Source organism: Anopheles arabiensis, chromosome 2 (genome assembly GCF_016920715.1).
Source record: "Anopheles arabiensis isolate DONGOLA chromosome 2, AaraD3, whole genome shotgun sequence".
In the NCBI taxonomy this organism is placed as follows: domain Eukaryota; kingdom Metazoa; phylum Arthropoda; class Insecta; order Diptera; family Culicidae; genus Anopheles; species Anopheles arabiensis.
Window position 1 is genome coordinate 61,242,525 of NC_053517.1, and position 10,981 is coordinate 61,253,505.

Sequence of the window (10,981 nt, forward strand, 5' to 3'; positions counted from 1 at the left end):
TGTGGATGCAAAATACAAGTTGTTAGTGATATACAAATATTTTTTAATGGAAAACAATTCATTTATCATACCCGTATACCAGCAACATTCGTCGCATTTGACAACTGCCGTAAATCCTGGTTTTGTATTTTTTTCTAAAGCCTTGATTACCAAATGTTCTGTATAACGACTCCTTTTTACCCACTTTGTTTCCTACACAGTCCTTGACCTACCCAGTCTAATAGGGCCATCAATAGTAAATCTTGGGATAAGCCTGCATATGGTGTTAAAATGATCATATTACAGGGAATGTTCATGGGAATAACATGTTGATAAGAGAATTTTGATAAGAGGAAGTCGAAAAAACACAACACATTTACAAGATTCAAAGATTTTACGAGCTCTGTCGAATCAATCGTTAATCATATAATGCGTCTGGAATTTTAAACTCGATTATAATAGGTTGTTTCTATTGCTATAGCTAAATACATAATCACTACATTTCATGTTCCGTATTGCTGATTTTACTGTGAGGTGGAGAAAAATGATGAATAAATTTACATGTGAAACGGCTTCGATTTCTTTGTTGCATGTTTCTAGCGTTAAATCGCACCTATTGTCAACAATGAAAGGTTCCAACGTTGCATCTACTCTAGACGAGAGCTACGAGGTAAGCATTATCTTGAGGATTTAAAAGTTCGTATTATAAAGTATGTTCTTGTTACAGAATGCAATTTCTTCATTAAACTCATTACAATCCAACTCCAGCGTTCTTCAAGATTCAATTCTTCGAAAACATAGTGAAGACAATAAGCATATAAACGACACGCTCAAGTATTTGTTGCGTATTGGTGTTTCCATGGATCATTTGAACCAACTTCCTGTGATACACGTGTCTGGAACAAAGGGAAAGGTAATACTCTATGTTATATGCTTTCCAATCTTATCTTAATGATTGTGATGCTTTCATGTGTCATCAACACAGGGATCTACTTGTGCTATGATAGAATCAATTTTGAGGTCAAATGGTTATCGTACCGGATTTTTTAGTTCGCCGCATCTAGTTTCGGTTAAAGAACGTGTTCGACTTAACGGAATGCCTCTATCGAGAGATAAATTTCGTTTATATTTTTGGAAAATTTATAAACAATTACTTGCATATCGAGAGCATAGCAGAGATATGCCGTCATATTTTGTTTCTTGACAATTTTGGCCTTGGATGTGTTTCTACGAGAAAGTGTTGATGTATGCGTCATTGAGGTGGGCATCGGAGGTAGATATGACTGTACGAATGTTTTACCTAAAACTGGTACCGTAGGTATAACTTCGCTTGGTTTGGAGCACACAAAACTGCTGGGCAATACATTAGAAGAAATTGCATGGCAGAAAGCCGGTATAATAAAACGTGGCTCTGATGTGTTTTCAGTTGTTCAACCCTCTGAGTGTATGGAAATTATAAAGGAAGAATGTCGTAAGTTAAAGGTTTGTTTCATGACCAAATGATAACCGAATAACATTCCTACAATACATTTTTGTTGTATTTTTTTTTAATTTAACAGGCAAATCTGTTCGTCGTACCATCAGAATTAAAAGCATACCAGTGGGCTAAGAAACCAGAATTGATTAACGAATCGTGTGATATCCTTGATATTCTTGAATTGAACACATCATTAGCTATTCAGATAGCTACAAATTGGATGAACAAGAATATTTCCGAAATATCACAAGAAAACATAACATCAATTGTTACAAAACAAACAGTGGAAGGCATTGACCGCTGTTTCTGGCCGGGAAGGTTGCAGAGGATACTGTATGATACAAAAAAGACACTTTATCTCGATGGAGCTCATACCTTAGAAAGCATACATTTATGTGCCCGATGGTATAATATGAAATCCCATAGGTAAGGTTGCAAATTGAGCATCAAAGATAAAAATTTCATAATGTTTTTTAACGTTTTCAGCCAATACAAACGACTTCTGATTTTTAATACCACAGGAGACAGAGACTCAGCAAAGCTACTTTCTACTCTTTCGTCTATGATCAAATTCGACGCTGCATTTTTTACTCCTAGTGTTCCTCGCGATACAGTGACGTGCGTAGATGCTATGAATCATAATTTTCCATTCGAGCTTCAATTACAGCGGTGCAGGCAAAATTATGAATATTGGAGTCAGACAATTCAACATAAAAAGGGTTTCCTACATGAATCAATTGAATCTGTTTTCAAGCAAATCGATGAAGACTTTGTATTTAAAGGTGAAACCTGCGATATTTTAATTACTGGTTCGATTCATTTGATAGGAGCCGCATTCGTAGCTCTAAATTTAGAGAAATTTATGTGTACATCTACTACGCAATGAAACTCTTGTGGTAACGAATGAAATCAAACAATCGTTAAATACTAAATTAAGCAAGAAATAATCATCTGATTTCAGTGAATAACATGATTTCTGCACAAAAGAAGGGAAAAATCGAGAAATGCAGTAACACAACAATTATCGGATGCCCCAGCATCCTTGCCCTAATAAAGGCCTTATTAGACAGAGGAAAATACTGTCATTTCTCGATCGGCATTTATCTGTCAAAATTAGACTTAGGCACGAAAAGACCTCTCGGACGTTTAATAAGGCAGGATAATTTTTCTGTCACCTTTCACATTAAATTTAATTTTTCGATTATCTTGTTGTTTTTATTCATCATTATCAAGAAATTCAATACGCTCTAACGACATAGGTGTCTTTTCCGTTTTAAGTTGGTAGGCTGAAATTTCAGCCTGTCAGGCCCGTATCTGTGCTCCATCGGATGCGATTTTATCGGAAGGTCTGTCAAAATTTAATATGGAATTTGACAGATAACGTCGGACGTGCGATTTCGTCGTACGACAGAATCAAAAATAAAATATTTCGTCGGACGCCGCATCCGATGTTATCTGTCAAACTAAATGTGTGACATTTTTGAAGGAACAACCACAAACTAATTTTTCATAATTGTTAAACTATTAAAATCATCAAATACAGTAGAACGTCGATTATCCGGGGGCGGATAAACCGGTGGGCGGCTTAACCGTGCGCATAAATGTGACAGCTGTTCAAACATACGGCGAAAATTTGCAGCGATAGTCAAGTGGGCAACCAGTTTGTTGTGTAGCTCTGTAGTGTCTAGTGGTATTTACGAAATTCATTTTTGTTCATGAACAGTTGTTAAACCTATAGTTATTGATTAAAATAATATTCTACTAACGATTAATCGATTCATTTGAAGTGAATTAATCATAAAACTAGTGAATTTTATAATTTTTATATGAATTTGACATTTCTTGGACGATTATCCGTGCAAATCGGTTAACCGGCAATCTTCCGGTCCCGAGCTGCCCGGATAATCGACTTTATACTGTAATAGCAATATGAATCGAAAAAGCGTTTGACAGCACGTCCCAAGTGACATTTGCTCGAAATTGTTTTCCCATATCTGCTCGATTAGTACTCGATACGCCTGAAATTGTGAATTTGTGTGTGATCAAGTGAGTTGAAAGCGCCAAGATTTGGTGAGTCCGTAAATTAGACTTTCTTCTTTCGATGGACTATGACGTTGAGCTTTTACATTCGTAGCTTTGATATTTTATGAAAAACAAAAGCGGATTTTGTGTGACGTTATTTTATAAAAAATCGATATTATTTAAGTATAAAATGGCTACATGACCAACCATAACGATAGGAAACATCATTTCCGATGGAATTTGGAAGAAAGCAACGAAAAACCGCATCACAGTTGATTTTAAAGGCCTTTTCTAAATTCCCTTAAACTGGTGCAGTTTAAGGGAAGTTTAAGGCTCCAGTTTAAGGGAATTTGCTCGAATTCCCGATTTTTCGTGCTCGAAAATGTCAATTGGGGTGTGATAAAATCGCATGCGACAAAGCACAGACAAGGCCCTCAGCTGTTTGAATCCCGCTGCGCAAATTCGAGCAGTTTCCTGCGCAGGAAATGTACCAAAGCCTGCGTTGGCCAGCCCCGCTGTGCAAAACGATGGAAGAAATCATGGCGTTATGAGAATTTTATCATGCCTTCCACAAAGAGGCGAAAGAACTCCGCAGGAGCCAAAGCCTCTCTAAACCATACTAACAACAACAACATCATGCCTTCCTTTTCTCTCCAACGGCAAATTTGTCAAGCAGCCACCCGCTGCGCAAAGCGATCGAAAACTTCTCATACTCGAACTGCAAACATATTTCACAGTGCATGGCTGTGAAATATTTCGCATGGTGTTCGCCAAATTTATAAATGAAATATTTCGAAATTTTCAGCGCTGAAATTTTTGGATTGATATATTTCTTCGATCGGAATCCAAGCGTTTTCCCTGACATTTCTGCTCGCTTTTCGATCGATTTTGGCAGAAAGCGATCGAAAAAGCGAGCAGAAATGTCAGGAAAACGCTTGGATTCCGATCGAAGAAATATATCAATCCAAAATTTCAGCGCTGAAAATTTCGAAATATTTCATTTATAAATTTGGCGAATAATTTTAATGCGAAATATTTCACAGCCATGCACTGTGAAATATGTTTGCAGTTCGAGTATGAGAAGTTTTCGATCGCTTTGCGCAGCGGGTGGCTGCTTGACAAATTTGCCGTTGACATGATGTTGTTGTTGTTAGTATGGTTTAGAGAGGCTTTGGCTCCTGCGGAGTTCTTTCGCCTCTTGTGGAAGGCATGATAAAATTCTCATAACGCCATGATTTCTTCCATCGCTTTGCACAGCGGGGCTGGCCAGCGCAGGCTTTGGTACATTTCCTGCGCAGGAAACTGCTCGAATTTGCGCAGCGGGATTCAAACAGCTGAGGGCCTTGTCTGTGCTTTGTCGCATGCGATTTTATCACACGTGCTGTCAAACGCTTTTTCGATTCATATTGCTATTACAGTATAAAGTCGATTATCCGGGCAGCTCGGGACCGGAAGATTGCCGGTTAACCGATTTGCACGGATAATCGTCCAAGAAATGTCAAATTCATATAAAAATTATAAAATTCACTAGTTTTATGATTAATTCACTTCAAATGAATCGATTAATCGTTAGTAGAATATTATTTTAATCAATAACTATAGGTTTAACAACTGTTCATGAACAAAAATGAATTTCGTAAATACCACTAGACACTACAGAGCTGCACAACAAACTGGTTGCCCACTTGACTATCGCTGCAAATTTTCGCCATATGTTTGAACAGCTGTCACATTTATGCGCACGGTTAAGCCGCCCACCGGTTTATCCGCCCCCGGATAATCGACGTTCTACTGTATTTGATGATTTTAATAGTTTAACAATTATGAAAAATTAGTTTGTGGTTGTTCCTTCAAAAATGTCACACATTTAGTTTGACAGATAACATCGGATGCGGCGTCCGACGAAATATTTTATTTTTAATTCTGTCATACGACGAAATCGCACGTCCGACGTTATCTGTCAAATTCCATATTAAATTTTGACAGACTATCAAGCTATCCCTACCCCGTCGCTTATAAAAACGAAGTGGAACAGCAAATTTCAAAGATGTTAGCGGACGGTATTATTCGTCCTTCACGATCCGCCTGGAACTCGCCACTTTAGGTCGTTCAAAAAAAGGAAACAGTGAATGTTCTGACGGAGAGAAAAAGCTACGATTAGTGATCGATTACAGGCGTCTTAATCAAAAAACCATTTCTGAAAAATACCCTATCCCAGACATACAAAATATTCTTGACCAGTTAGGTGGGAATAAATATTTCACTACACTCGACCTTGCTTCTAGTTTCCATCAAATTAAAGTCAATGATCTCGACATAGAAAAAACGGCATTCTCTGTTAATAGCGGAAAGTATGAGTTTTTACGAATGCCATTTGGCTTGAAAAATGCGCCACCCATTTTCCAACGTGCAATAGACGATGTGTTTCGTGAACACATAGGCAAAATTTGCTATGTGTACATAGACGATCTTGTGGTTTTTGGACGCAATTTAACCGAACATATCCACAACTTAAAAGTAATTTTGTCCACTTTGGAAAAAGCGAATCTTAAAGTTCAGCTACAAAAATCGAAACTTCTTTGTCTAAGTGTGGAATATCTCGGTTATATAATTACGTTGGATGGAATAAGACCTAACCAAGCTAAGATATCGACCATAAAAAACTGGCCAAAACCAACTAACACAAAGGAATTAAGAAGTTTTTTAGGCATGGTCGGCTACTATCGACGGTTTATCAAAGGGTATGCTGATCTAACTAAACCCTTGTCTAACCATTTACGAGGAAAAAATAATTCTTATTCTTTACCAATCGAACTAACATCAGAAGAGTTAAAATGTTTCGAAAGTATGAAATAGGTAATATCAGGAAACGATATTCTTACGTACCCAGACTTCGACAAACCGTTTCTGATAACAACTGATCCCAAATAGCCAGCTCGTACTTTATAGCTGATTTAGGGCTGTTTAATGAAAAATCGTTCCGATGTCGTACTTTGTGGCTGATTAAGAGATAGACGGTACTTTGTGGAACTATGGAGCTTTTTAACAGGCACATGGTACTCTTTGGAACTTTGCGGCTGATTAGCACTATGTGTAGGGTTCATGATGGAAACTTGAAGGCTTGTTAAGAAAGGGTACTGAACTTGGTGGAACTTTATAGCTTTTTAATGCATGACATCGGTACAAGGTGGCTCTTGTCAAAGTGTCGAAGACTGACGCCGGCAATCATCTCATTGCTGCTGCACAAGTTAGATTCGTTAATTGAAGAATGAATATTGAGTGAAGTGATTGTTAATTATCAGTAAATTGTGTAAAATTTTGTGTAATTTATCAATAAGAAAGATTTAAAAATATACATGTGTGATTTGTTTCGTCTAAAATCTTGTTGTTTATTTCATCGATGACGCTTGCTTGAAAATAAAACACAAAGAAAAATAATCCCTGGCATCGTGGCATAAGAAAGCTGTTTAGGCGCTGTTTGAAAGACCCACATAGAACTTTGATGCTGTTTATCTACTGCAAAAGGCGAATTAGAGCAGCGATCTTTAGCGTGCCAAAATGAGCTGCTTAAGAAATTCTGGCTATTTGGGATGCCTCTAACTACGCCATAGGCGCAGTGATCAGTCAAGGTGAAGTGGGGAAGGATAAGCCAATACATTTTGCCTCGCGAACGCTTAACAAAAGAGAAGAAAATTTTTCAGCGACTGAAAAAGAGATGTTGGCAATTTATTGGTCGCTGAAAGTTTTTCGTAACTACATCTACGGTCAAAAGTTTAAAATCATACCAGACCATCAGCCTCTAACATTTTCACTATGGTCAAAAAACGTTAGCACCAAACTAAAGCGGTGGAAATCTTACTTAGAGGAACACGACTACGAAATGGTGTATACACCTGGTAAAAATAACGTGGTTGCTGACGCACTCAGTCACGTTCAGATATTTTGTCTAACACTCTGCTGAAGAAGACAGTTCAGACATGATTGAATGTACAGAAGCTCCTCTTAACGCTTTCATGCTTCAAATAGTGTTAGAGAAGGATGCTAATGAGGATACTCTAGTTTCCTATCCATTTCCCGGGTTCAAAAAAGTAATGATTAGAATGAACAATTTTACAGAACAATCTCTAACGGATATTATTAGGAAATACTTCATTCCTAATAAATAAACCGGTTTGAATTGTTCAGAAGAAATCTTAGGAAAATTTCAAAATATCTTCAAAGTATATTCAAGCACAAGAATGTATAAGATACGTTTAACGCAAAATATTTTGAGGGATATTACGAACACAGAAGAACAAGAGAACATTATACAAGTTGAACACGAAAGGGCCCATCGAGGCATAGAGGAAAACAAACGTAAAATTTTGAGGAAATTTTATTTTCCCAAAATTACACAAAAAATTAGGAATTTCATTAAAGTTTGCGATGCGTGCAATACATGCAAATGTGATAGACGCCCATTGAAAGTAGAAATACAGGAAACACCTATACCAAACCATCCTTTTGATATTTTGCACTTGGACATATACCAGATAGACGGGGAAAACTTTCTTTCAAGCGTTGATAAATTTTCGAAATTTGGGCGAATGATCCCCATTAAATCAATTCGATTCATATTAGAAAAGCTTTCGAACAAACGATTACATCATATATAATTCCGTCTATTGTAGTAACGGATAACGAGAAATCTTTTCTATCAGCAGAAATTCGAGGGATAATGCTAGACCTTAATATAACAGCTTACATCACACCAAGCAATAAATCAGAAGTTAATGGTCAAGTAGAACGCTTCCATTCTACGATTACCGAAATGTATCGCATACAAAAACGTCTGCAACCTAACTACTCAACTAAAAGGCGTATGGCTACGGCACCAGCGATCCAGTGAGCGAGGACAATCTCGGCATGAAGCTGCTGGAGAGCCCCGAGCGGTGGAACAACATCCAGGAAGCTACACGTAGAATCACGAAGGTGTTGCAACAGCTTTGGCGTGAGGACGAGCTGCAGCTCAATCTCCAGGCACACCTAGCAGCACTATCGACGAGAGCAGCAGCGGTAGACACCGGTCCGCTGGATGGTGAGCAGATGTCGGTTGATGGGGTGGCGGAACTCTTTAGATCCAACCGAGGTCGAACCAGACGGACCAGAAGAGGTCGCCGGAGGGCGGAGGAACGGGCGGAAGTTCGCCTTGCATCCGCAATGGCAGCAGCCGAACGGGAACGTGACAACTCTATCCTGATGGCGGCGGTGCGGGCGGAGGAAGCAGGAGAAGCACCACCACCCATCCCCATGAGAAGACGCGGACTGCCTCCTTCTCCGAGAACGGTAAGAGCGCGGCACGAACGGAGACTGTACCAGCAACGTCTCTACCGTCAACGCGCCAGGGAAGGGACTCTACCACCAGTCCCACATGGTAGAAACCGGAGGAGCAGGTCGGCCCCTTCGGAAGCCGATATCATCCGACGGCGGATGAGAAGGCGTGAGATGGAGCGGTTACGCCGAGTAGCGCGTAGGGTGCCGTCTAACCAGGGAGTGCGTGAGGCGCTATCCGCAGACGCCCTGGCAGCCATCACGGAAGCGACAACCTCCGGCCGTTAAAAAAAAAAGGAGGATTATGGGGTAGGAAGTCTATAGGAAAGCGAAAGGTACGGCGCAGAAGAAAACAAAATGCGTTGGGATAGGAATTCCGTAAGGCGAATGAACAACGAAGGAAATATATATGAAATAATAAAGGCGATGCCACGAGCGACAAATACTCCTGGTCTCAAGCCCCGCTAGGAACGGGTCCAGGAGCAAGAGATAGGGATTTTACGTTAAGTTAAGCTTATAAATAAATCCTTGAGTATTAAAAAAAAGGCGTATGGCGATAGTAGTAGGAAAATACAACGACACTATACATAGTGTAACTAAGAAAACTCCAAAAGAAATCCTTTTAGGTATTTCTCAAAATCCAGCATCCGTTGAAGAAATTGACGAAGTTAGAAATAGGATTTATGATGAGGTAATTGTACAATTGAAACAAGCTCAAAGCAAGCAACAAAAAACTCATAATAAACTAAGGCAAGTACCTCCGCAGTTAGAAGTAGGGCAAGAAATCTTTGTAAAAGATAAAGTCTTCAAGGGGAAAGAAAAGCCCATATTTAAGAGGAATTTCGTGCAAGATGACAAACGTGTCACTGTTCAAAATGAAAATAACTTTAAAATACACAAAACAAATGTCAAAAACTTAATCATCTCCAAATAACTATATACCGATTTTTTTTGGCTCTAAAGTTGATTCAGGAGAATCAACACTAGAAGGATGGGGCAGTTACCACGTTGTAAATATCTTATTAGTATTTGTATAGGTTATTAGATATAGCGTTAAGTAGTATTGCGTTGATAGTGTTAGATCTAATTAGAAGTATGCGTGAAACACATATGTAATAGATATTTTCGTAGAATAAACTCAGTCTGTAAGCAACCTCCGAAGAGAAGCGACTCGACTCGATAACTTCGATGCATACGCTGCAGGCAGGGGGAAGAATGCACCTCCAGAATAAAAAAAAACAACGTCATGAACCAGCGGCGGAAATAACGGTAGGCGGACTAGGCGGTCGCCGAAGATCTCTAATCTGTAGTATGCCGTATGTTTACAAGTGGGCAGAGTATTAGCGACAAGAGCCCCCGGAAAGATGGTCGTTGGGGCCCCGTGGGTGGAGAACCATTTGCCCCCGATTCCTCTTATCAGCCACTGTCAAGAACACCTTCCTTTCTTTGACCGATGGATCATAACATTTCGGAAGAAAACACATTTGGCGACAGTTTTGCACACACACGCACACTCACACCCATGCGCAGACGGCACAGCATATCTGTGCAATCTACACCATACGATAGCAAAAGCTTTGGGTAACAAAGTTATGCTAAATGCTTTACATGTTTAGTTCGATGGCAGGCCCCAGGGACTGCCAGTGGACTTTCCAGTATGCCGGTTTCACAATCAGCCTACGTTGTATATGCTAGCAGAAAGGAAAGTTGATGAAAATCAGCGCCGGGATGAACGTGTTAATGTGCATTAGGGCTCTGCGCGTTGCACAGCAAACCCTCCAGCGTGAGCAAGCGATTCCTTAGTCACTCATTATGCTTTTTTGGTTTGATTTGAGAAAATTCAACTGTGAAAAATCGTCGCAATGTTTGTTAACGGCTTTTTTAAGCGCCACAGCAACTCATGAGCATTGTCCACACGCGAGAAAGAGATAGCGCTATGGAGGGAAAAAGCACGGACGACGGCTGACAGCGATAGGCCGTCTGACGCACCAACACATCCAAACCTTCGACAGCGCGCTCAGGCGAAGGGTATGAGGCGGAGCCAGGGACGGGTAGCTCGACTGCCCGCACGACAAAATCGAGCAGTTTTGTAGCTCGGATTTTCGATCGCTTTCTGCCAAAATCGATCGAAAAAGCGAGCAGAAATGTCAGGGAAAACGCTTGGATTCCGATCGAAGAAATATATCAATCCAA

At 39.7% G+C, this 10,981-nt stretch overlaps 1 protein-coding gene across 2 annotated transcripts; it reads left to right on the forward strand.

The window, feature by feature from the left end:
- The first annotated feature begins 117 nt into the window (after positions 1 to 117).
- On the forward strand, positions 118 to 9,237 carry LOC120898053 (folylpolyglutamate synthase, mitochondrial). Of its 2 annotated transcripts, XM_040303393.1 has the most exons (3): positions 118 to 649; positions 707 to 892; positions 1,298 to 1,403. In XM_040303393.1, the coding sequence occupies exons 1-3, from the start codon at positions 485 to 487 to the stop codon at positions 1,301 to 1,303; spliced, it is 357 nt and encodes a 118-aa protein (XP_040159327.1). In that variant the 5' UTR covers positions 118 to 484; the 3' UTR covers positions 1,304 to 1,403. The 2 variants fall into 2 exon arrangements, with proteins under 2 accessions (XP_040159327.1, XP_040159325.1); XM_040303391.1 differs by lacking the exons at positions 118 to 649; positions 1,298 to 1,403 and adding an exon at positions 8,182 to 9,237 and having other exon boundaries at positions 792 to 892.
- Positions 9,238 to 10,981: the final 1,744 nt, after the last annotated feature.